The sequence below is a fragment of the Echinops telfairi genome, unplaced genomic scaffold, assembly GCF_000313985.2.
Source record: "Echinops telfairi isolate 266 unplaced genomic scaffold, ASM31398v2 ScPeMD7_20;HRSCAF=75, whole genome shotgun sequence".
Classification (NCBI taxonomy): domain Eukaryota; kingdom Metazoa; phylum Chordata; class Mammalia; order Afrosoricida; family Tenrecidae; genus Echinops; species Echinops telfairi.
Window position 1 is genome coordinate 1,679,706 of NW_022103917.1, and position 27,976 is coordinate 1,707,681.

General features: G+C 40.4%; 1 protein-coding gene and 1 non-coding gene across 2 annotated transcripts in view; one reads left to right on the forward strand and one right to left on the reverse strand.

Moving 5' to 3' along the window:
- The window catches only part of LOC123521485, a 234,332-nt gene that overhangs the window by 98,310 nt on the left and 108,046 nt on the right, over positions 1–27,976 (forward strand). Inside the window, exon 3 of the mRNA XM_045288347.1 lies at positions 9,884–10,039. Coding sequence (XP_045144282.1) covers positions 9,884–10,039 — 156 coding nt within the window. The remainder of the gene's footprint in view (positions 1–9,883; positions 10,040–27,976) is intronic.
- On the reverse strand, positions 9,281–9,413 carry LOC115869075. Its single transcript, XR_004045982.1, has one exon. It is a non-coding gene; the product is annotated as a small nucleolar RNA SNORA42/SNORA80 family (small nucleolar RNA).

Genomic DNA, 27,976 nt, shown 5'->3' on the forward strand with positions numbered 1-27,976 from the left:
CAGTTCTTCCCACGATGTGAGGTGCTTCATGCAATCGACCGGGCTTTTCAGTGCTGCATAGTACTCCATTGTGTGTATGTGCCAGAGTTTACTAATCCACTCACCAATCGATGGAAACTTAGGTTGTTTCCAAGTCTTGGCGATTGTGAATTGTGCCTTTAAGTACTTTAATAAACTCGAGTCAACAAACCCATGCGTATAGGGTATGAAACAATGTGGTAATCATTGATACTGTCTTTTGGTGATAATAGATTGTTGTGAGTAAGCAAATTTTAAAAATCACAGCAATTCTATGGGATACAACTGCCTCTGTAGGTTCCCAAGACTTAACTGAAGTAGAAAACCTCATCTTGCTCCTGAGGAAAAGCTGATGGTTTCAAACTACAGCTCATGTGTTTAGCAGCCACTGTGACACTAGGGCTGCCCATGTAACTAGGATGTGATTAAGAATACTCCTTATGTAGAATCGGGCAAACTATTGAATGGCTACCCAAGGCAAGGTGCATACATTCCTTAAATCTGAATATTCTCTTCCAAAATGTGCTAAAATTACATGCTCTCAAGTTTAAAGGAAATAATAGTTCACCAAATTCTTTTCCTCTTCCCTGATATGAATCATTTGAGAAAAAGTTACAGTCTGGAAATCAAAATACTATTTCAAATTGCATAGCTAGATGTCTGATGGAGATCAAGGCCCTTCCATGTAGGTGTAATGGGAACCATAGTCTAGCTCTTGAACAGTCATAGATTGCTCACCCTCTAAGGCTGTGGGAGCTCTATGTGAAGAGCCATGCTGAGGCCTGAGCAGACCAATGATGCTTCCACTGCAATTGGATCCACAAGACTTTCACCCACCAGCCTGGGATTTTCCTGTATTTTTTATCATTGCATGTGGCTGTGTGAGTCTGAAAGAGGGAATTATGGAATAGTATCAGATTTACAGACTTGATCTGGAATGGGCTGGGATGTTTTCTTGATATATACTTACTTCTTGATATAAGGCTCTCACGCATTTATGAGTGTCACAGGATTTGTTTCTCTAGTCAACACGGCCTAATACACCACCTAAACCAACCTGATGAATCATTCCTCCTCACATAGGTAGAAGCTCATGAGAGGTGGGAAAGAACTATGATTTCTACCCACAGAATTTCTTTTAAAGCTGGTGCACAGAGGGAGGGAACTAATGGAGTATCAGACCTCTAACTTCCCAAAGGGAAAGGAGAATCAGAGCAATAATGCAGACCGATTCCAATGAGATGGAAGTCAGATATATCCAACCTTTGTTTTACCAATTCTGACACCAACCATTATTCTCTTGGCACTTCCTCCTTCTCCTTGACAATATAGACATGACATGGAGATATTGTGCTGTGGGTTTCAGACCACCACAATAAGATGAGTATCACAAAACTAGTGAGTCATGTGAATTTCTTGCTTTCCTAGTATATATGACAGTTATGTTTACATTTTACTACAGTTCATTAGGAGCCCTAGGTTAATAATTTTTGTGTTAAGCCTTTAGATGCTAGCCACAGGTTGGCAGTTCAAATCCACTAGCTGCTCTGTGAGAGGGAAAGATTAGGCTATTTGCTACTGTAAACATTTATTGTCATGGAAACTGTATGTCTCAGTTTTAACTCGTTCTATAGGGAGACTATACTTTGGAATCAACTCAATAGCAGTGGATAGTGTGGGTAATATGTTAAATATGTGATAGCATGATGGAAGCATTTGATATATTGTGAAAATTACCAAAATGTGACACAGAGACATGAAGTGCTTGTGTGTTGTTGCAAGAATGGTGCAGAGAGACAGCATACAGGCTGGCCATGGACTTTCCATTTCTAAAACAAACAAACTGAACAGTATCTGCAAAGCCAAATAAGGAGGAACAAAATAAAATGAGACATGGCTATACTTAGGACTACTGAGTTCACTGGGAGAAGTAGCAGGTTATACTCAGGATAAGGAACCACTCTGAATAGATTTATTCAGTAAGGGCAGCTACTCAGTCATGCCCACAGACAGTCATCCCCTGGCCTTTGGCCTCTTATTGTTTCAGCCTTTCCTGGGCCTCTGCCCTGCTTGGGCAAGCCCTACAAAGCTGTTTACCTCCACTGATAAGTCCCCAAAGACACCCCACTCTGCCAGTAGACCTTAGCCCAAAGGCACTTGACTCTCTCACTTTGTGGATTGTAAAGCCCACTGTTGCTTCTCCTTGCAGCCTACTGGTTCTGCTGCTACTGCTACACTGCTTTTTCCTCATTTCCCACTCTCTCCATTCTTAATTATCTCACACTTTTTCTGTCTCCTGAGTCTAGGAGATCCTCTGCTCAGGAATGCCAGGTCCAAATAATGAACTTTATTCCTATACCTTAATTCTTGGTGGCAGTGAGGACCCTCTTCTTACCTCTGGAATGGTTAATTTTAAACCAATTGGCAAAACTACCCCCCATATTAGGGTTCTGTACACATTATTTGCATAGTCCCACCCACACAATACATAACTTGTCTGTCAATTTGTCTTACTGTGATAACTTGTGTGTTGCTGTGATGCTGGAAGCAATGTCACTGGTATTTCAAATGCCAGCAGGGTCACCCAAAGTGAATAGGTTTCAGCAGAACAACCAGACTAAGAACATATTACAAAGAAGAAAGACTAGGCTATCGATTTCTGAGGGTAGCCACAGAAAATCTTATGATAGTATCAAAACATTGTCAGTTACTGAAAACCTCATGAATGGAAATGGAGCATTGTCAGATAGAGCCAGAAGATGAGCCCCTCAGGGTAGAAGGCACTTAAGATGTGACTAAGAGAAGACCTGCCTTCTCAAATAATCATAATCATGTACATGGAGTAAAGCCTCGGGGACCTTCATTACCTGATTGGGCATGGGAAAAAACAACTGCAAACATCAGTTAATAATTGGAAATTGAAATAAGTAAAGTATGAATATAAGATCATTGGAGATGCAAAAAATGAAAGGGAATACATAAATATCAATATTCTAGGTATTAGTGAGTGAAAATTGACTGGTATTGGCCATTTTTAATCAGAAAATCATATAGTTTACTATGTTGTGAATGACAGATGCATATAAGGAAATTCAGTCAATACAAATATTATTCGAATTTATCTGCCAAACACTAAAACTATTGATGCAGAAATTGAAGACTTCTACCAACATCTTTAGTCAGAAATTGATCAAACATGCAATCAACATGCATTGATAAATATTGGCAATTGGAAGGCAAAGGTTGGAAACAAAAAGAAGAAAAAGAAGTTGGAAAAAATGTGGCCTTTGTGATAGAAGTGAAGCTGGAGATTGAGTGATAGAATTTTGCAAGACCAACAATGTCTTCATTGCATGTATCTGTTTTTCAACAAAATTGCAAAATGTGGGCAGAATTTTTGCAAGACCAACAATGTCTTCATTGCATGTATCTGTTTTTCAACAACAGAAATGTGGATGTCTTCAGATGGAATGCACAAAACTTGACTATAGTTGTTGGAAAAGAAAATAGAAATGTTCAATATCAGCAGCTAAAACCAGGCCAGAACTAACTGTGGAACCAACCATCATTTGCTCATATATAAGTTCAGGTTGAAATGGAAGAAAATGAAAATAATCCATGAGAGCCAAAATGCAACCTTGAGTGGACCCTACCTGAATTTTGAAACCATCTCAAGAACAGACTTGACACTTTGAACAATAATGAAAGAAGACCTGGTGATCTGTGAAATGACATCAAGAACATTATGCATGAAGCAAAAAAAGGTCATTAAGAAGACAGGAAAGGAAAAAAAATCAGTGTGGAAGCTATGAAGCTTACTCTTAACCATAGAACAGCTAAGGCAAATGGTAGTAAGGATGAAGCCAAAGAGCTAGACAGACTATTTCAAGGGCAGTTTGAGAAGACGAAGTAAAATATTATACTGAAATGTAAAAAGACTTAGAATTAGAAAACCAAAAAGTAAGAACAAATGCAAAATATCTCAAACTTAAAGAAGTAAAGAAACAATTCAAGCCATGAGTAGCAATATCGAATCTATAGCCAAAATATTGAATGATGCAGGAAGCATCCAAAGAAAGTGAAGAGAATACAGAGAGCCACTATACCAAAAAGAACTAGTAGATATTCCACCATTTCTAGAGGTAGCAGATGAGCAAGAACCAATAGTACTGAAGGTCTAAGTTCAAGCTGCAGTGAAAATATTAACCAAGGCCAGGAATTGTTGAAATACCAACTGAAATGTTTCAACAAGCTAATGAAGCAATGGAAAACCCTCATGCCAGGAAAATTGGAAGACAGCCATTTGGCCAACTGACTTGAAGAGATCCACATCTGTGCCCACGCTAAAGAAAAGATACCCAACAGAGTATTCTAACTATAGGTAAATATCATCAGCATGCATGGGAGTAAAATTTTGCTGAAGAATATTTAATAGAGATGCAAGCCGAGTTTGGAAGAGGACATAGAACATGGACTATCATTGCTGATGTCATGGCTGAAAGCAGAGATTAACAAAAAGATGTTTTCTTGCATTTTATTGACTATGCTAAGACATTTGACTGTGTGAATCATAATTACCTATGAATATCCTTGACAAGAATGAATATTCCAGAACATTTTATTGTGATGGTATGGAACTTGTACAAGAGGCAGTTGTTGAACAGAAGAAGAAAATACTGCATGGTTTAAAAGTGAGAAAGTTGTGAATCAGTGTTGTATCCTCTCACTATACTTATTCAATCGGTATGCTGAGCAAATATTCAGTGAAACTGAATTATATGAAGAAGAATGTGGCATCTGGATTAGAGGAACACTTGTTACCACCTGCGATATGCAGATGTCACAACCTTGCTTACCTAAAAGTGAGGAGGACTTGAAGCACTTGATGTTGAGGATCAAGGATTGCAGCCTTCAGTGGGGATTACAACTGGTCCAATAGGTAACATCATGATAAATGGAGAAAGGATTGAAATTATCAAGGATTTCATCTGGGTAGGATCCACAATCAATTCCCGTGGAAGCATCAGTGAAGAGATCAAAGGACACATTGCATTTTATTTGGTAAATCTGCTGTACAAAACCTCTTTAAATTGTTGGAAAGGCAGGATGTCACTTTGAGGACAAAGGTGCACCTTGGCCCAAGCCATGGGATTTTCATTCACCTCATATGCATGCCAAAGTTGTACATTGAATAAGAAGACTGATGGAGAATTGACGTGTTTGAATTATGGTTGATGATGAAGAATATTAAAGATACCGTGGACTGCCAAATGAATAAACAAATCTGTCTTGAGAGAGTATAACCACGATGTGCTCCTTAGAAGGACAGATGGGGAGACATCTTCTCACATACATTGGTATGTTGTTAGGAGAGACCAGTCACTGGAGAAGGGCATCATGCTTGCTAAAGTAGAGTGGCAGCAAAAAAAGAGCAAGGCCCTAGACATCATGGATCAACACAATGTCTGCAACAATAGGCTCAAACATAAGAACAATGATGAGGATGGCACAGGATGGGGCAATGTTTTGTTCTGTTGTACATAAGGGTACTGGAGTTGGCACTAACCCTATGGCACCTAACAATTACAGCAGCATCTCATCTGGTCAGTCTCCCAAAGTCATCTTGTTCTCATCCTTCCTGGTGTCTGATAAAATGTATCTAGGAGAAGAGTATTTACTTGTTCTGTGCTTTACACAGCAAAACCTCTAAGGGACTTAAGTCTGGCCACTGTGTCCCAGTCCAGAAGTGCCTCCCCCTAAGTCCACTCTTCCACATTTAAGCTTCTACAATGACAGTTTTGTAATCACAATCTTGTACTAGAACTGTGATGAGAACTCAAAAAGAATATATGAAAAATGCTGAGCATACTGCTGCTAGAACAGGAAGTATGCTGCTAGTTGTCTCTTACCCCAAGCAATGAGTGAACTGTTGTGACCTCAGGTCACTGGGATGGCTCCAGAACACTAAACAATGAGCAGGACATGATAACATCATCAACACAAAGAGGCTCTCTTCTCTTTGTTAAGAGATGTGCCTTCCTTGTGACCCTTCTGTGAGGGGATATCCAATTTTCTACAGATGGGGTTTGGGTCTCCTTTTAGAGCCTCGTCATTCATATAAAAATGGTTGTTTGGGGTTTTCTGATGCCTGGTAACCTGATCCCGTCGATAACGTGGGTGGGTTTGCTTCTTCCATGTGGACTTTTTTGCTTCCCTGCTAGATGGCTGCTTGTTTAACTTCAAGGTTTTAAAGCCCCAGACACTATATCTTGTCATAGCCCGGCACCAACAGCTTTCTTCACCACATTAGCTTATGCACCCATTTTGTCTTTAGCGATCGTGTTGGGAAGGTGAGCATCACAGAATGGCAGGTTATAAGACCAAAGTGTTCTTTCTTTGAGGGAGGATTTGAGTACAGACCCAACGTCCATCTGCTACATTAATATTAACCTATAAATATATGTACTTAGACCTATATCCCTATTGCTGTATATTAATATATTTACATATGTACATGCCTAGTTTACACCTCTATAAATGTCTTTTGCCTCCTAGTTCTTACCTCTATTTCCTTTTACTTTCCTCCTGTACCATTATCATATTTGACCTCCTTTCAGCTTTGTGTACTTCCTCTCTGATACATTGCACTTGATCAACCCCACCTGCCTTTCTATGCACTCCTTACCATTTTACATCTCTTGTTGTTCCCCTGTTCCTGGATTTGTTGCCTCCCCACTCCCTTTCTCCTACCTCCTTCTCTTCCATTTTCCCTCAGAATCATTGGTCCCATTGTTTTCTCCTCAGGATTGTTTATCCAGCCTATCTTATATCGATAGACATAAAAAAAAGAAAAGGAAAAACAAAAAGTAGTCTATGAATAGTTCTACGTCAGTCTGGTGACCCTTATGAATGCTTTACAATTTAGTCTGGTACAGTGCCAAGCCCTCACTCCACTCCCACCCCCAGTCCAAAGTCTATTTCTCAGGAACTTTGTTGCTTTGTTCCTCTTGCTGCTCTGTTGTCCTCCCTTCGTGTTACACCCTGGTGTGCAGTGTGGAGGGGTCAGAGTGGACACAATTCCCAGAGTGTGTCTCCGGTGCTGCCCCCGGTAGTGCTATGGGCCAATAAGGGGTTGTTGTGTCTCATGGTGAGGCCGACCCTATGGTCCTCTCTGTGCATTGGCTGCTCCAAGCAGGAATGTCCTCCTCGAAGGTAGGTGGGCCAGGATGCTGTCCACTCTCTCTCTTTCCTACTTAGTTTGCTCAGTTGGTCTGGTCAGACCTGCCACTCTCCCCAGACTCTATCTTCAGTGCTGTCCTCTGTAGAGCATTCTTCTGAAGAGGGGGGATGTCGATACAGCTGGGATAGAGGCCGGCCCCACAGGCCTCACTGTCAGGGTGCAATATATTACCGATGAAATACACAACATTCCTCTAGCTCTTTAATGCTTCCTCCTCCCACTATCATGACCCCACTTCTACCTTACAAATCCAGGTAGACCGGAGCATGTACACTGGTACAGATAAGAGCTCTCGACACTTGGAATCCAGAACTGATACTCCCCTCAGGAACAATAATGGGAGTAGCGATAGCATGAGGGTAGGGGGAAGGTGGGAAGGAAAAGGGGGATAAACGGGGAACCGATAGTGATGATCAATGCATACCTGCCCCCAGAGTAATGAACAGCAGAAATGTGGGTGAAGGGAGTCCATGGGTGGTGTAACATATGAAAATAAAAATGATTTATAAATTATCAAGGATTCATGAGGGTAGGAGGGTTGGGGAAAGAGAGAAAAAAAGAGGAGCTGATACCAAGGGCTCAAGTAGAAAGAAAAGGTTTTAAAAATGATGATGGCAACATATGTACAAATGCATTGAATACAAATGGTATGTGGATTGTTATAAGGGCTGTCAGAGCTCCCAATAAAATGATTTATTATAATAAAAAAGAGAGAGAGACAGTCATAAGTGAAAACCACAACTCTGAGCCCATTGGACTTGCACTAGTGCTAGGTTTCCTGTTCTAAAATTCTGTGATGTCTTTGGGGCTGGCTAACTGCACTATCACTGGGCTGACTTCCCTTCAAGCAGGAGGCTCATAGCTCCTCCTCCTCCTCCTCCTCCTTCTTTTTTATGAGATCATTTTACTGGGGGCTCTTACAACTCTTGTTACAATCCATGCATCAATTGGATCAGACATACTAGTAGTACATACATTGCCATTGTTCTTTTCTTGACATTTACTTTCTATTGAGCCCTTGGGATCAGCTCCTCCCTGCCCACCCCCTGAACCTCGTTGTCCCTTGATAGATTATAGATTGTAATTGTTTTCATATCTCACACTGACCACTGTGTCCCTTCTCCTCTGGTTGCTATTGTTCTCTCCCCTGACTGGGAGTGTGTGGCTATGTGCCATTCATTTTGATGGGTAACCCCTTCCTCCCCACCTCTCCCCCACTTCTCTCTACCCTTTTGGTATCGCTATTCCCATTCCTGTTCCTGGGTTCCGTGTGTCGTGAGTTTTCTCTCTTGCCTACACCTATGGACATGCCCCCGTCCACTCCATAGTGGGAAGCAGCACTGGGGTCATGATAATGGGGGGTAAAGAGGCCTCAAGGGATCAGAGGTATATCGAGTGATCCATCAGTGCTCTACTGCACCCTGATTAACTCATCCCCTCTCTGCAGCCCCTCAATAGGTGGATGGTCCATTGTCCACGTGGGCTTTGGGGCTCTGCTACCAACCCCATCATTTTCACCAACATGTTTCTCTTTGTTGTTTATTATGAATCTTCTGATGCCTGTTACCCAGTCCTGGTGGCACCTCATGATCACACCAGCTTGCGTGCTTCTTCCATGTGGGCTTATTGCTTCACTGTTGGATGGCTATTTTTAACTTCAAGCCTTTACGACCACAGATGCTATATATTTTAATAGACTGGCACCATCCGCTGTCTTCACTACATCTGCTTATGCACCCATTTTGTCTTCCGTGATAGTGTTGGGGGTGGGGGCGTGGTTGGGGACAGTTAGCATCACAAAATGCCATTTTATTAGAACAAAGTGTTCTTGTATTGAGGGGGGTTATGAGCTGAGGCCCAAGGCCCATCTGCAGCTTCAGTGTATTGCCTTATAAATACATGTACATAGACTAATACCTCTATTTTTATGGATTAGTGTATTTACATAAGTATATACCTCTGTAAATAGCTTTATCTATAGCTTTATTTCCTAAAGCTTTCCTCTGTTTCTTTTTTTTCTCTCACTGTGCAACCCACTTCAGTGCCGACGCCCGTGGGACAGAGCCAGGCAATGGTTCGGGGTCACAGTTCGCTCTGGCACGGGACACTCTGAGAGGCCTATGGGGTCAGGTCTGCCTTCAATCCTCCTCTGTTTCTTTTTGTCTCCTCTAGCCCCACCATCACGTCCCCCCTTCTTCCACTTCTTAGTCCTTCCTCTCAGCTCGATTGGATCTCAACACCCTCCTAGATGTTGGTTTCAATTCTCTGGTCTGGCTTTTTAGTAGAGCCTAGCTCCCAACGTATCTGGGGCTGCTCACCTGTGCTGAACTGATGAACATTCATGTGATTTTCAATGCTTATTGCCTTTAGGTCTAGAGTGACGGAAGTCAAGAGGGTGTACCTCCCAGTCCGACTCAACCCATTTTTAAATGGCACATTTTATAAAAGGGGTTGACAGGCCTGTGGGGATCTTAGTGTTATTTCTGACTGAGAAGCTGAGATCAGAGGTGAGTCTCAGATATTAAAGGATCCCCCCCTCCCCCCCGATGCTTTCCTCAGATGATACACACTAAAGAAAGCTGTAGTGGTGATGTGCGAGCGTCAGTCCTTGTGTTTGTGTTTCAGAAAGTCAGAAAAGAAGAGCAGAACACAATAACACCGTGGAACGCACAGAAAAATGCTGAAGCAAAGGTCCCAGCTTTCAGGAACAGGACCTGTGTGAGTCTTGTGCCAGCAGAAATGTTGCTAATTTGCTCTGGGCCTCAGATTCTGCCTGCAAAGGTAGGTTGGTCTCATATCTGAGTGTTGGCAGCCTTGATCAGAACATAGACATTGTCAAGAGTTTCCCATTTCAATGTCAGCAAGCGCTGCAAATCAGCCTACACAGTACCACTGCTACTCGTACCCTCACTGTCTGCTATGAAATGCTACTTCTGCGATCTCTGTTCATGTTAGAGATCCAACACTTTCATTTTTGCAAATGCCCTGGTAACTGCCTATTCATTCAAGTGAAAGTGTGTTGCAGCTGTCCCAGCCCCACTCGCGAGGTCGCCACTCTATGGTTGCTTGCTTCTTGGGAGAAGAGAGAAAACGCCATTTGGGCGTTTTCTCTCACTTCATTCTGAGGGACATGAGCCCCTCATTCCCTCATCTCTCAGGAAAACATTTCTAACAACTTTCTTTTCTTTAGGAAATTACCTCGAGTGGTCGTCATGTGTTAGGTTAAGCGTGGTATGTAAGGGCCCTTGGAAAATAAAGGGAGGGTGTTTTCCACAGTTTCTTCTGACTTCCAAAGTTGTTCTTCATATCACTGGCTTTCTGGGCAGTGGATGAAAGATGAAAGACTGGCACTAAAAGTCCGCAGGAAGTGAGGAGAATAAAGGCCACAGGTAGATCAGAAAATAGAGGGCATATCCAAAAACAGTGTGTCTCAATATGAATAGTTTGTACCCAATGAGCATTTGGTTTCTTCTCAGACCACATGTACACTTGACTACTGAAGAGTTCCTACTAAAGCTTACATGTGCTCAAATTCAGTCTTTGGCAGGAACCGAAGTAATAGAGGAAGTGTACTCAATGCAGGACTTCATTAACCTGTAGTGCGTATTCACTTCCTGGTGTCAAAAATGGGTGGGGCAAACTCGTTTGTGTTAACATTCAATACTTCTTCTGGTTATTAATAAGACAAGTGTCGGGACCCCACATAAATTAAATCAAGATTGAATGTGCAATTTCGCTTAAAAAAAGAGAAAATTCTTAAATCAAAGTTATTAAACTTTTGAAGTCAAAGCCATTTTGTCAGTTATTTACCATTGATTAGGAAATAGCCTGATGAATCATTGGAAGAAATCCCTTTATTTTTAGATCTGACTAATAAGGGCTCTTGACAGCAGCAAGCTGAATTAGTGTGTTGAACTGCCACCACTACGTGAATTAATGTTAAATGCTTTGTCTTAGTGCCTTACTATTTGCTATTAATAAAGAAAATTATGAATGTGAATAGATTCTAGTTGGCCTTTGAGCAACTTGAGTTTATGAGTTTGACAACTGCTTCGTGTTGAAGATGTGTTGGATGTTTTTTTGCATACCTTTAGTTATTAAAACATTCACCCGGGACAGCACATCATGGTTAGGCTATGTTTGCAAACAAAGGAATCTGGATCATATAGGACAAAGCTCTTGATTCTCAAGTAATATCCTCATCTAGATTATCTAGTTGTTTATGCACATATGTTCATATACTGCATTTTAATGAAAATTGCATACGTTATATTTCCCCTCATCCCCCAAGCCACATAATCCCTATATGTACTCTGAAAGTTATATGCATATGTGTGCTATTTATGCAGGTGCATAATATGTGAAAATATGATCTAACTTGCCTATGTCTTCTGTCTTGAAGACACTAGTTTTTGTTTTGCAGTTTTTTAATGGAAAGTTCTGAATATTGCCATCTATGGGCTTTCTCTGAATTTTCAGATTATATTTCTTCGATGAATTACAGTGCATACAGTTTCTAACTTGTAGATAACCATCTTTGCCTCTCTATTACAGCATTTGTTATTGTTGGTAGCTGTTGTCCATTCTTTTAAGACTCGGGGGAGCCCGAGTGCGCTGAGTAGGAGTGGGCTCCCTCCGTAGGGTGGTTAAGCTGTGACGATTCAGAGACAGATTGCTAGTTCTGTCTTCTGAAGCAAAACTAGGTGGGTTTAAAGCACCAATATTTATGCTAGTAGTTATCTTAGACTTTCAATAAATATGTTTTGAGTAGAATTTCCCTATTAAATAAATATGCCTGCTATCATTGGGATAATTCTCCACAACCTTCTGAAATGAAAGATGCACATTTGGCACTAGTGCAATGTATTCATTAACTCTTTTATGAAGAAGCCAGTCTTTTCCTATGGGGCTACTAGCGTGTCGTAAGGTGCCTTCAAGTCAGTTCTGACTCATCTTGAGACTATGTACAACAGACTATGTACAACTATGTAGCATTGCCCGGTCCTTCCACATCTTCACAGTAGTTGTGCTTGAACCCTTTGTGGCAGCTACGGTCAGTCCATCTAGTTGAAGGTCTTCCTTTTTTTCACTACCATTCTACTTTAACGAGCATGATGTCATTTGCCAAGGACTGATTTCTCCTGATGATGTCTCCATCATCACTTCTCAGGCACATTCTGGCTGTACTTTTCCAAGACAGATTTCTTCGTCCTGTAAACAAGTTACAGACTATGCACAGGGCAACACCAATTCTCCCATCCCTGGAAAGGGTGCCCCTTCTTAAACGTTGGGAATGTTTTTCAAAGAGACCTTGGGGGGTACTCAAAAAGGTCATGGGGATTGTCCATTCTCTCTTTCTTGCTCATATCATTTAGTGTTTCAGTGCTCAGATAGTCTTACTTAAAAATGAAACAAAACAAAACACTTATTATTGTGAACTAGGTGACACTTTACAAAGCAAATCATAGTTCTGCAAACTATCATTTGGTGTAATCTCATTCACTGCAATCCTGTCAATATACCATCACTTAGCCCACGTCCTCCGTGGGTTTCCGCTTTCCATCCCTTCTTCTTTCCTAACACGCTGTCCTTAGTTTCTTGGGTAAACGCTGCACTTTTGATATTATATGTTCGATGTTTCTGACTTGGCTGTGAGTTCAGTTCTAGATGGGAGGGGTCAGGTCCATAGTCTTCGGGGTCCTGCTGGTAAGCAAGATTTCTTATGATTTTGAGATTTTTTCTACTTTTTCTTCCATTCTAACCAGGATTTTTGTAGGTGAGCCTTCTCAGAGCAGTTGGCACATTTTAGTTCTGCTCTCAGAGTTGTGGAGACTGATGTCTCCACATAGACCATAGGACTAATTGTTTCTATGTCTCTTTCGATTAGCGTTTCTCTGCTCTTCGCCTCAGGGAGAGAGACCAATATTTGCACCTTAGACGACTGCCCTTGAACTTTTCCGACCCTAGTGACAATTCCCCAAAGTAGCTTGTAGATCATTGCTTTGGTGAACTGTGGCTGTGAGGTGCCATCCTCACAATTGTTACTATTTTTGAACCAATTTCATTGCTGTAGCCATTGTCTCAGTTTATTTTGTTGAAGATCTTCCTCATTTTTGCCGAACCTCAATTTTATCAAGCGTGATGTCCTTCCCCAGAAATTACCCTGTCCTCATAGCATGTCTAAAGTACTTGAAACCTCATCTTCCCATCCTTCCTTCTCAGGAGCATTCTGGCTGTACTTCATTCAATACAGATGGTTGTGAATTATGTTATGCCAGTTCACCTTATTGTTCCCTGACACTATGTTTCTGATCCTCTAGACCCAGACTCTCATTCCCTCAAGGTGTTTGGTTTGACACTACTTTCTGTTTTGCTGGTTTTTTAATGGAAAGTTCTGGGTGTTTCCACCCATGGGTAGGAAATCACATGATAATTTTGCAAGACCAACGACTCCTTCACTGCAAACACCTTTGTTAACAACACAATCTATGACTATGCATGCATAATTTGCTAGATGGAATACACAGGAATCAAATAGACTATATTTCAGGGAAGAGATGATGGAGAATCCCAAAATCAGAAACTTTCAAACCAGGCCAGGGGCCTACTATGGAACAGATTGCCAATTACTTATATATAAATAGAGATTGTAGCTGCAGAAAATAAAATCAAGTCCCAGAGAGCCAAAATATGACCTTAAGTCTATCTCACCTGAATATCAAGAACATCTCAAGAACAGATTCGGTGCATTGAACACTAATGACATGAAACTTGAGCTCTTGGATGACATCAAGGACATTATACAGGAAGAACACCAAAGGTCAGTACATAGACAAGAAAGAAAAAAATCAAAGCGGATGTCAGCAGAGCCTCTGAAACTTGCTCTTAACCATAGAGCAGCTAACTCAAGTGGAAGAAATGATGACGTTAGAGAGGTGAACAGAAAATTCCAAATGGCAGCTCAAGAAGGTGAAGTAAAATATGATTATAAAATACGAAAAGACTAGAGTTAGAAAACCAAAAAGGAAGCACATGCTCAGCAGATCTTAAAGTGAAAGAGCTCCAGAAAAAAATAAACCCGAAAGTTGCAATACAGAAAGAGTCTATGGGCAAAAGATTGAATGATGCAGGAAGCACTCAAAGAAGACAGAAAGAAGACACAGAATCCTTGTATCAAAAATAACCAGTCTACATGCCACTATTTCAATAGGTAATCTAAACAAGTATCAATGGTGCTGAAGGAAGAAGTCCAAGCTACATCAAAGGCATTAGACTAGGCGCCAGGAATTGATAGAATACCAATTAAACCGTTTCAACCTGCTGATGACATGGTGCAAGGACTCACTTGTTTATAGCAAGAAATTTGGAAGATAAATAGCTGGATAATGATAATTAATTCTATAAATTTCCTTCTGAGTATTGCTTCTACTCTTTCCCAAAGGTTTTGATGTGTTGTGTTTTCTTTCTGGTTTGATTAAATATTTTTATTTTCATTTCCTATATTACCCAAGAGTTAAGTAGTATGGTATGCAGTGTCTGTGTATTTTATTTCTTTGATCTTCCTATTGCTGATTTTTTAAAATTTTATTGCATTGTGATCTCAGAAAATGTTTCATAATAAGTTGACATTCTTGCCAAATATATGACCTGTTCTGGAAATTATCTGTGATTTGGGGGGAAAATGTATATTATGTTGTTTTGGAGTTTGTACTCTACGTATGTCTTTCAGGTCATTAATATTTGGCTCTTCTGTATGTTTGTGGAGCTTTGTCATTTGAAAGTGGTGTATTAAAGGCCCCTCCTATTATTGTAGGGAAGCCCTGGTGGCATCGTGGTTATGCATTGGTCAATAGTTCCAATCCACCACAGCTCCTCTGGATAAAGACAAGGATTTCTACTCTGGTAAACAGTGAAAAAGAATCTTCCAATCATGGTGAAGAGTAGAAAGAGTCTTACTGTTTTGGAAACCCTCGGAGCAGTTCAACCCTGTCCTATAGGGTTGATATGAGTCAAAAACTACTTGATGGCAGTGCATGGGTAGTATTATTGTACAGTTGTCTACTTTTCTCTTCAATTTGTAAGAATTTGATTAATTTATTTTGAAACATTTTCATTATATGCATAAATATTGAGTTCTATCTTTTTGTTCGAATGACCCTTTGATCCTACTTTTGCCTCATATTTTGGTGCCTTAAAATATCTTTTATCAGAAATTAATATTAACACTCTTTACATTTCTTATTGCTGTTACCTTGATATATTTCCCCAACTATAGGGAGTACGTCAAAAATACTGTGAAACAAAAATACAAGAGGCTACTCCAAAAAAAATGGAAAAAGGCTCTGTTGATCAGAACTTCATTAGTATGCATTTTTCCCACTAGGCAAGCATGCAGCAACTCACTCTAGGTTAATGCACCTAGTGACGTCACCTAGGAAGGTTCTCTCTGGTCACAATGAATTTTATTGTGAAAGCAGTTTGTCTCAAATCTCATTTTTTTGATGGCTGATTTAGGAGAATAGCATGCAGCTGTTAAATGTTCTTCCCTGCTTGGGAAAAATGCCGCAGAATCTGTTGTGATGTTGAACACAGTTTACAAGGACAGTACTATGGGAAAAACCCAAGTGTACAAGTGGTTTTCTTATTTCAAAAAAGGTGAAATGTCAATTGATGACAAGCCTCATTCTGGACATCAGTCACCTTCCCATATGGTTGAAAATGTCAACAAATTCATGCACTTGAAGATATCAACAAAATTCTTGCTTGAAGAACAGCAATGGCGGACCGCTGAAGAGACAGGGAAGTTAGCTGGACTACCTTGGAACTCAGTTCAGCGAATTTTAATAGATGAGTTGGAAATGAGAAGGGTTGGTGTGAAATTTGTGCCTTCGGTTCTGACTGACCAACAAAAAAAGCGTCAACTGGAAACAAGCCTTGCTTTGAAAGAATAGCTCTGAAGCAACCCAGACTTTTTTCCAAGGTCATTACTGGCATGGAGACATCTTGCTATTCTCAGGATCCCCAAAGCAAACATCAGTCAAGGCAGTGGAAGCCACCATTGTCACCTCTCCCCACAAAAAGCATATCAAGTAAAATCAAAGATCAAGAAGATGTTTATTTTTTGTTGTTGTTTTTTGATGTGAGGGGGATAGTGCATTTGGAGTTCATTCCACTAGGTCAGACTGTTAATCAAGCTTTATAGTTAGACGTTCTGAAAAAATTAGGTAGCCATGCGCAACAAGAAAAAGGCCTGATTTTGGACAAACAGGGGACTGGTTTTGCCACCACAACAATGTACCTGCTCACGCAGCCATCTCACTGTGCCAGTTTTCAGCAAAAAAATGCCTCTCTTGCCCCACGCACCTGACTCACCTGACCTCACCCCCATGTAATATCTTTTGCTTTCCAAGAATGCAGAGGGACGTGAAAGAATAGCAGTTTGACAACATAGAAGAGGTGAAGAAAAAATGAGGAAGGCGCAGATGCGTTTGAAAAATGTTTCCAAGATTGGAAACGCAGATTGGATTAATGTATTAAGTGTAATGGAGAGTACTTTGAATGTGATAAGGTTGTTTTGTGAAAAATATTAAATAAATAGTTTAGAAAAATATTTGAGGGTTTTTGGAGTACCCCATTCATATTAATAAATTTATGTGACAGTTCACCTATCAGTCTTTGCAATAACAATTGTTATGGAATCAATTGTGTCCATTTAAAATATGTGTTGTGAATCCTGACCCATTTATCTGTGATTCTCATCTCATTTAGGAATGTGTTTCCTTCGTCATGTTTATGAGGCATTATTAATTTAGGGTGGGTATTAAGTCCATCTCTGCCTAGATTGAAACGTGCAAGTTAAAGAAGCACTAATGGAGGTAAAGATCCAGGCCACGTGATAAGGAAGGAACATAGGAATATAATAAGCTAAAATATCAAGATGCACAAGCAAATCGTCGAATGGCACACTTGCCTGGCTCTCAGGCCCAGGCCTCTGCATTTACTTGTCTTCTGACCTTAGGGAAGTTACTTAAGGTCTCTGACCCTCATTTGGTTCATCTGCAAAATCAGGATAAACTATTATATCTATTTCATAGGACTGTGGAACTAATGCATATGCTTCCTTTTTTTCCAAACCATTTTATTGGTAGCTAAAAGAGATAGCAAATCATTCCATAGTTCAGTCACATTGAGCAGTGTTGTACAGTCGCTACCACAATCAATTCCAAAACGCTTTCTTCCTTCTTGAACTCCTGATATCAGCACCCCTTGCCCTCTCTCCCCTGTGCCTACATCACCCCCAGGAACCCGTATTCTATTCGTTGTCTCTATAGATGCACCAATCCTGGGTTTCATATACTGAAAAATAGAAAAATATATAAATAATTATAATAATTTTTAGGAGGAAAATGCACGTATGTACTTTATAATTGAGAAATAACACAGACACACCCTCACAGCAATGTAGCATATATATTAAAATGCTAATTATGGCTAGCAATTAATAGATATGATTTAGATTATATGTCAGGATAAACACTAGGGATTTTGCATATGGAATTCCATTTTATCCACATCACAATTTTTGAAAAAATATACAATTCAAGATCAGAAATATAAGTACTTTGCCCCCAATTGCATAATTTTAAATGTTCATGCAACTTCTATATTGTCATGTTAAATTAGGCACTTACTGACTAGACATGTAATTTCAACTTTTTGCCACAATACATTCCTGCAAACTGCAAAGCAAAGGAAATCATTGTAAAGTGAGTTGTATTTTCCCAAAGGAACAGTGCTATTATTGGATGATATATACTTGCACAGTAATTTGACATTGAATACATCATATGTATGATGAACAATATCTCATAAGAGCAAAGATACTGTGAATGTAAACTGTGGTAATGTACTGGATATTAATTATGTATGTGATAGGCAATAATGTCGCTTCTTTTTTAACTTAGAAAGGAGTATGGAGCATATTTTGGATGGCTTTTTGTCTCTTAAAGGAGCTCTCATGGTGGGGGAAATAGCTTTAAAGCATTTTTCCTATTTTGATAAATGTCCCTTTTGTCTGCAGAATTTCTTGGAATAATTCCATCGACTAGTCACTTTTATAAATTGCCATTACAGCATTTCGTGTTTCTAGGGTGGGGGCAGGGTGGCGGTGCAGGGGAGAAGAGAAAAACAAAACAAACTTGGAAAATAGTGATTCAAAACCCTATGTTCTAGTATCAGTTCTGCTAGTAATTACTTTTCCCAATCCAAGCAGTTATCCTTCCCTGTACATATGTTGTCTATCTCCACTATGGTACTGGATTAGATGCATTCTAGAGACTTGGGAGAGAGATACGTTTCTAGGGTCTGGTATAAGGTACAGTCCTTGAATTTTGTGTAAAACTGTTGAAGAGTGAAAGTTTTCTGAATATGGTTCTGTTCGCTCTCTTATTTTTGTTTGCTCTTCCCTTGGCACCGAGTCACAAAAGGAATCTCTTACAGGTTGTGTCCTTTGCCTTGGTCATATAAGTAGTGTTTACCAGCAAACAAAGTAATGCATCTTAGTGACATTGCAAACCTCACTTTTCCTATTACTTTAGTGGGGTTTGTCGCAACATAAATTAAAGCCCCATCCTTTTGTCAATCCTTATTGTAATATTGACTGATAAAAGTTCCTCCAACTCAGTCATTTTGACCACCTTGCCTATTGATCCATTCCCTGGAGATAGATTTTTTAGTAGTCAAATCAAATGCTAATTATCTGTCAATTGAGTATTAAAATATTAACATATTAATTATATTTATTTGCTGTGTTTAGTTAACTCCTCACCTACTCAGACTCCTGGATACCTTATGTTGGTGGAAAAATGCAATTGAAAGAGAATGAACTATTTCCACCAAATTTTTGAAGCTCTCAAGTTAAATAGAATTAAGCTTTGCATAATCCTCCACCACCTTCATGATCACTGGTGTGTTTGAGTCCATTTTTATGGCTGTTCAGCCAGTTCACATGCCCCTGTTTTCACTGATCTTCTACCTAACGTGATGTCTTTTTCCAATGATTGGTCTTTCCTGACAATGTGTTGAAAGTATATGATTTATGAAGAGCATCCTGGTTGTATTTTTCCCTAACGTGTGTTTCATTATTTTCCTTTTGGCTGTCAATAGTTCAAGGATATTCAAGATTATTTGCCGATACCACAGTTCAGATGTATCCATTCTTCTTCTGTCTCCCTTTTCCCATTGTCCCGATTTTGCGCGCAGATGAGTCCATTGGAAAGACCAAAGCTTGGATTGATTGTATCTTTGTAAGCAAAGTGACATCAGTGCTTTTGAATTGCTATTTTTGTTACTGTTGTTAGGTGTTATTGAGTAGATTCCACTCATTGTGGCCTCGTGTGAAACAGCACAACTGTACCACAGAACTTTATTGTAAAATGTAATCTCTCATTTTGACTAGCAACCAAGCATTTAACTATTGTTCTGTCGGCAGAGAATTGAACCAGGTTTCCTGAGCAAGAACTATCTAGAAACATGGACGGGACTATAAAGCACACGTAGTGCAATGATGCCCTATATTCATTGACTACACAAGCCCCAGGGGAGCTTATAATTGTATACTTCTGAGCCCAGTCCTTAGACGTTTTGATTCAATAGATGGCTGCTAACATTTTGTATGTTTCAAAATCTCCTTGAAATTTTCCTGACTGGATGGAGGACATGTGAATGTCAAATCTTTCATTGTCAAAATTGGGAAATGTGGTGAAGAGAAGAAGATTGAAGTCACACAGCAGGAAACCCAATGCAAGTCCAATACTTAATCTTTTGATTTTTTCATAATGTTAGTTGCCAAGGAGTTGATTCTGCCTCCTGGTGATCCTACATAGGGCAGCATTACATGTTGTCTAGCTTTCAACCATCTTGGTCATTGTTGGTGGTGTTTGAGTCCATTATTGGGGCTATTGTATCAATCTATTTCCTTGAGATTTTACTCATTTTGTTGACTTTTACCAAACTTTAGGGAAAGGTCCTGTACTAGAGTTGATTGTACTTTCTGTGATCCAGGGCTTTTGGTCAGTATCCTGGCAGTCTGCCCTGACCATTGCTTTATATTCTCAACTACATGGTGTAGGTAATGGAGCCTCAGGGGGCTTTACCAGGGACAGCATTCTATAGTATAACATTGACAGGACACATCTGAACTCACCTAGGTCATGACTCACCTGAATTATAATATAAATAGAATGGACAAAGCAGAATCCAGATATAAAGTCAAGTGTGTGGGAACTGCTGGGAACTCAAAAGAGGTCAGAAGAGGCCTAGAGAGGCCTGGAGTCATGTTCTGATATTACTGTGACTCTTTTGTTGTGTTATTGTGTCTTCAGGCACAGTAAACTGAGATAAGAGCTCTTTTTTAAAAAAAGAAGAACATAGTCATATATTTACCTGTATGCATATGCTAGAGAATTTCAAAATTCTTATTGAACATTTCATTATCTTTCACTTCTATTTTTCCACAAACATTTTGAAGCCCCTTCATATGTATAATTTAACATACAAACATAATTTAACATAATATGCACACATACAAAGAGAGAGAGGACTATGACAAACAAAGAAAAAGGCTAAACACTTTGAATGTGGGTAAAAAGTATACTGGAATTCTTTTGTAGTAGTCTTGTAAGTTGTCTGTATGCTTGACATTATTTCAAAACAAAAAGACTTTAGAAAGACTGAGGCTGAAGACTCCAACTCTAATGTCTATCCATTTATCTCATTTTAAAATGTTTACAAAATAATGAATGTGGGAGGGGGCGGGGAGCAGTGGAATGGATTGCGGTGATGCATCTACAACTCTTTAAAAAGCAACTTAACTGTGGAAGTGTATGATATGTGAATTTTACATTGATAAAACTTTGTACAATGATTTTATTGGGGGCTCATACAATTCTTATCACAATCCATACATACATCCATTGTGTCAAGCACATATGTACATTTGTTGCCCTCATCATTCTCAAAACATTTGCCTTCCACTTTAGCCCTTAATTTCAATTGCTCATTTTCCCCCTCCCTCCAGGAGCTCTTTTTTTAACAGTTTTATTGCAACACAATCCAAACATCATATAATTCAATAGTTCAGCCACTCTTAATGGTCAACATACATTAAATTTTTAAATTACTCTCTACCCAAGGAAAGAGTAGGTTTATATTTGTAGCTACTAAAATGTTCTAAATTTCATTAGTAGAACTTACCCTAATGAGTAAATATATCTAACTGATAAATGGAATGCAAATATTAAGATGAGGCCTCAACAAAGTGAAATTGAAACTCAATCTTAGGGAAGAAACATTGTGACCTGCAATCATAAATTATTGCCTGTTTCATAACTTTAGACATCTTTTCTATTTTGATTTCTGATTAATATCCTTCTGTGGGAGTAGTTAGGAACCCTGTGGTGTAGTGAGTTACAAGTTGGACTGCTAACTTCAAGGTCGGCAATACAAACCTACCAGTCACTCGACAGGAGGAAGATGAGACTTTCTGCTCCCATAAAGATTTACAACCTTGAAAACACAAAGGGGCCATTCTACCCTGTCTAATAGGAGTAATATACGTCAGAATTAACTGGAGGGCAAGACATTGGTAAAACTGGCAAATGGTAAACTGGGACTTTAATCCTGATTCTTCCATGAACCAACTCTGGTTGGTTATAAGTCTCTACCCTGGACTTATTCTCAGTGTACCTACTGGAAAGATCCAGTAAGATCATTTCACATTTCCTTTCAACAGTCAGGAAACATAAACGGTGGGGGCAGAGATGAGCTAGCCTAGTGCATCTTAATGGGCTTGGATGAATCCAGACATGGTCCTAGTGCCTCCCTGAAGCTCAAGAGTAGAAGAACAGAGAATGCAGACCTTTCCTTGTCTTTCCTTTTCTGTATTTCTTTGTACTGCCAAATAGTTGTCTCTCTATCCCTGTGCTTTAATATCATGGCTCTGAATTCTACCTTTATTCCTGGAATTGTATTAGGGTTTCATTACAGTTAATAGATTTCAACTAAAGGGAACTAGGGGATTGTTAAAGCTCAAAATGTATTTCAGCAAGGGGCACTCTGCTCCATCCTGGTTGAGCATTGAACCTTCCTGAACTCTCAGATAATGTGTGAGCTAAACATACTGCAAGGCTATGGAGTTACTTCTAAAAATGACAAGCTAGTGTGATTTCTTCTCAAAATCTTGAGCCACAAGCTTAATCACTGCTTGTCCCTTTGTCCAAAATTTTAGAATGGCATTCATGGTTGGCTGGGTATAGGATAGAGGCTGAAGAAAGTGTGAGACACTTAGTTTTCTTAAACTTAATTTTTTTTATTTCGGTTGAAAGCATTCAGGAGGAGACAAAGTAGAAATTAAGAACCCTGATAATCCTTCTCGAGAATTGCTTTTGCTTTCATGAAAGGCATTGAGACTTCACTCATAGCAGCATTTCAAGCACAATTGAATGCATGTGGACTTTTTTGGACCTTTCATTTAAAAACATCTGAAAGCCCAAGTACCAAAATCTAAATGAAGGGCTGATTACAAACTGCCTCTCATGTTTTATTTCATAATAGTTATATATCATGGAGCACAGTGTTTTTAATGCTGCATTTTCCAACCATTGTTCAGGGAATACATGTCAGGATATTGTGTTATGTAATGGCAAACGCAGAGAATTCAGGGGTCAGAAAGACCTGGGTTAGAATTTCTCTGTCACTTCTTTGCTGTGCCCTTGTGGGGAATCATTTCTTTGCTGGATACTGTGAAAGTGAGTCATAGGATGAATGCCAAAGCACTCCGTGAAAGGTACAGGTTCCAAGGTAAAAGTGCAATGTGTCCTTGGACTTGACCCACTTCTTTAAACAGCAACGACAACAACCAAACCCTATTATTTATTTATTATTAATTGGGAGTTAATACATATGTCACATAGCTCAACCAGATCAAGCAGAATTGTACCATTGCTACCACATGGTCTTCTTGAGGCATCATTCCTAACGTCAGTAGATTGATGTGCCATGGCTGAGCTGATTCTTGCAAAGCATCCCTGGTGTGGGGCGGGACACAGGGTGATTATTCCACAGAGGGGATTGTTCTAAACACCTGATGGAAATTAGGCAGCGAATAGGCCACAGGACGGAACTGCTGTTCAAGAGGGAACTTTATTCTCAGCCAACAATCACCTCAGGACATTAAGCAGCAACGGCAGCTGGGAGCTCACTAGTGACGTTTCTCTTTTGTCTTCTCTTGCACCATAGTGCTTGCCACTTAGTCCTTTCAAAAAAAGTACAATTGCCAAGAAATAAGCCCCCACTGATTGCAATCAAGTCAAATCCTGACTCCAAGTGACCCTATAGAACAGACCAGAGCGTCCCTAAGGGTTTCCAGGCTGTCAAAATTCATGGAAGCATGCTGCCACATCTTTCTCCCTCAGAGCATCCGGCAGGTTTCAGCCATCAACCTTTCTGTTAGCAGCCAGGCACTTAAGCATTACACCTCCAGAGCTCCTCAAATGTAATTTGGCTCCATCAAATTCATCAAGCAAGTTCTAGTGTAGAAAAAACATTCCTGAAGCTTTCAGGCAGGTCCTTAAACTCTATTTGTATAAGTGGGGTCAGATGAAAGTGAGGCTCCTTTTACTTCTGCAGATGTACTCATTGAGAGCTTTGGCCTCTTTCCGGCCTCCATCTCAGGAGGCACCATCTCAGGTGCCTTCCTCCTTTACCGCAGAGAGAAGGGTGCTCGCATGGAGACACCCCAGCTCTTCTTTTTTTCAGCCCCGGACTGCGTGCTGCAGCTGGCTCCGCTAAACTGATTTTCACATATCCATCCTTTGTCTTTTCTTTCTGATGAGAAAATTGCTTTTGACATTCTCAGCCTTAAGTTACCCTCAGTTTTCTAAGAGCAGATCCCTCGCAAAAGCTATGGAGTGCTTGTAATAAATGCCTTAATAGCTCAGAAGTCTAGGTTTGCAACAAACCATGATGTCTTGCTTAAGTCACTATGTAGTGCCTCCAATAATTCATCTCTTTTTGAACAATCAGCTGATGGTATATTTAGATTTCCACCCAAAATTCCTCTATTTTATTCAATCTGCACTGGGTTTGGTGCCTTGTGAATTAAATGGCTTGTCCCTGTGCTTAAAATTATTCTGTAATGTGTCAGCATGAGAAATTTGGGAGAAGGAGGACTAGACACTTATTTTTAGTTATTTGTTTTAATTTTACAAATGTAGCTATTTGTTGCTGGTTCATATTATTTCGTTTTGGCAGAATTGATTGAATAGAATTGACTGATGGTATTCTATTCAGGGTATTTACTGCATCAGGTAGTGTCGTGGCGAGAAACAAAAGCAGTGACACTTACGTGGGGTATCCCCCCAAAATCGGGGGGAAAAAAGCGCTACTGGGTGGAGCTTTCATAGTTACACATTTTTCCCACTAGGTGAGCATCTAGCAAATCGCTCTGGGTTAGTTCACCCAGTGGTGACACCTGGGCAGGTTCTCTCTGGTCACAGTGAAGTTTTTCATGAAAGCAGTTTCACATAAACAACGGGTTTTATTTGTTTGTTTCTTTTTGTGATGGCCAATTTAAGAGAACAGTCTGTAGCTGTGAAATTCTATTTCCTGCTCAGGAAAACTGCTGCAGAAACAGTTGTGATATTGAACACAGCTTACACGGACAGTGCTATGGGAAAACCTGGAGTGCATGGGTGGTTTTCTCATTTCAAAAAAGGTGAAATGTCCATTTATGGCAAACTTTGTCCTGGATATCCATCAAATTCCCAAATGGATGAAAATGTTGACACACAGTGAAATTGGAGTTCTTTCTACCAGGTCAGATTTTTAATCAAGCTTTCTATTTAGAAGTTGTGAAAAGATTACATAACAGTGTGTGACCAAAAAAAGGGGTGGGTCTGATTTGTGACAGATGGGGACTGGTTTTGCCACCAAGACAATGTACCTGCTCATGCAGTCATGTCAGTGTGACAGCTTTGGGCAAAAACCAGCCTATTCCTCTTGCACCATGCTCCTTACTCACCAAACTTTGCTCCTTGCGACTTCTTTTTTTCTGTGAATGTAGAGGGACATGAAAAGACAGCGATTTGATGACATAGAAGAAAAAAGAAACGAGGGAGGTACTGTCAGTCATCAAAAACAGCTGAGTTTGAAAAATGTTTCCAAGACGGAATCACAGATTTGACAAATGTATTAAATGGAATGGAGAGTAATTTGAAGCTGATAAGGCTGTTTTGTTTTTAAAAAATCAAGTACATAGATTTGAAAAAATAATCAGTTTTGGGGCGGTGATGTAGCCCCTTGTTTGTTTAGATGTATAGGAAAGAACTTTATGTCAAGAAGACATGCTGGGTACAGTCCATCTTTAGGCCCTACCTAGAGCCTGGTTCAGTCTCATGTGGTTGCAGACAGTGAAGCAGAAACGTGATGCAGATGCTGGGAGATCACAGGTTGGTGGGTACACAGTCCCATGAATCCAAAGTGTGTGGGAACATGGCAGCGTCACAGACAGCTCCTAGGGTTGGTAGCCCACATGAGGCCGCCCCCGGAGGCAGACATAGATTTCAAGCAAGCAGGGAGGATGAAGAGCGAGCTCACCAGCAAGCGAGCTTCCCAATTTCTCGCTTATGAAAAGGCTACACTCAAGGAAGCATCATCAGGCTGTGTGTGATCTGATTAGCAGGTTGAATTCCACCCCTACTTTCCCACAGGTTCATGTTGACTTAAAATCTAATCATCAGAGTTTGCATTACCTAAATTGATAGAGATATCTTGTCTAGTAGCGTGGGTCTCATTAAAATGGCTTTCATAAATAACATTGTCTCTAAAGGAGTGATAGGCATTGGATTGTCTTCCTTGGCTAAGGCACTGTGTTAGTTTTTTTTATTTCCTTTCTTTCTTTTGTAATCATTTTATTGGGGGCTCATACAACTCTTATCACAATCCATACACACATCAATTGTATAAAGCACATTTGTACATCTGTTACCCTCATCATTCCCAAAACATTTGCTCTCCACGTAAGCCCCTGGCATCAGCTCCTCATCCCCCCCCTCCCTTCCCACTCCCCCCTCTCTCATGAACCCTTGATAATTTATAAATTATTATTTTGTCATATTGTACACTATCCAACGTTTCCCTTCACCCAATTTTCTGTTGTCTGTCCCACAGGGAAGAGGTTATATGTAGATCCTTATTATTGGTTCCCCCTCTCTACCCCACCCTCCCTCCACCCTCCTGGTGTCGCCACTCTCACCACTAGTCCTGAAGGCATCATCTGTCCTGGATTCCCTGTGTTTCCAGTTCCTATCTATATCAGTGCACATCCTCTGGACTAGCCAGATTTGTAAAGTAGAATTGGGATTATGGTAGTGGGGGGTGAGGGGGAGGAAGCATTTAAGAACTAAAGGAAAACTGGTCTCCTCCCTGCGACCCTTTCGTAAGGGGATGCCCAGTTGCCTACAGATGGGCTTTGGGTCCCCACTCCTCACTCCCCCTCATTCACAATTATATGATTTTTCCCCCTTTAATGCCTGATACCTGATCCCTTTGTTGTTTCTGAGCTAGATGGCCACTTGTTTACCTTCAAACCTTTAAGACCCCAGACGCTATATCTTTTGATAGCTGGCACCATAAGGATTCTTCATTACATTTGCTTATGAACCCATTCGTCTTCAGTGATCGTATCTGGTAGGTGAGCACACAATGATGTGATTTTTTGGTTCTTTAATGCTTGATAACTGACCCTTGTACACCTTGTGATCACACAGGCTGGTGTGCTTCTTCCATTTGGACTTTGTTGCTTCTGAGCTAGATGGCCACTGGTTTACCTTCAATCTGGGGAACGGAAAAATATTAAAAAGAAATGGGTAGTGGGGGAACAGGGCACTAATCCATCCAATGGGAGGGTATTGTTTATATCTCCACAGGGAAAGAGGGGCCAGACGTCAACCCAGTGCTCCAAGATGTGAATGCAACATGCCGACATGGAGTCGGGAACCAGTGGAGAGTTCTGAAGGGCCGGCCCCAATCCCAACTATGTGGACAGCTGCCCCTTCCTCTAGAAGAATTTATTTTAGAGGACAGCACTGAAGCTGCAGCTCAGGGAGAGGGACATGTCTGATCAGAGCACACGGGAGCAAATGAAGGTGGAGCATATCCTGGCTCACCAAGCCTTGAGTATGATATTCCCGCTCAGGGCAACAAATCCACAGAGAAGACCATATGGCTGACCCCACTATGAGACATGACATCCCTCACTGACCCATAGCCCTACAGAGGACAATGCTGGAGACACAGTGTGGGAATTGCACCCGATCTGATCCCACTACACCGAGGCAAAACACTAAGGGAGTGAAACAGAACAGCAAGGGGAACAGAGCAATGAAGTCCCCAGGGACTAACAAAAATAGACTTTGGGGCCAGGGCTTGGCATCCCATCAGACTCCACTGGAAAACACTCCTAAAGGCCAACAAACAGTCCTTGAACTAACTACAAGCTTTTCTTTTTTGTTGTGTTTTGTTTTGTTTTGTTTTTGTCATTGGTTTGTTGTTGTTTTGTTTTCTTTTGTTGCTTGGTTTTGCTCTGTCTTGTTTTTGTGCATGTTGTTATCTTCGCAGGTCTGTCTAAATAAGATAGGCTGGATGAACAATCTGGAGGAG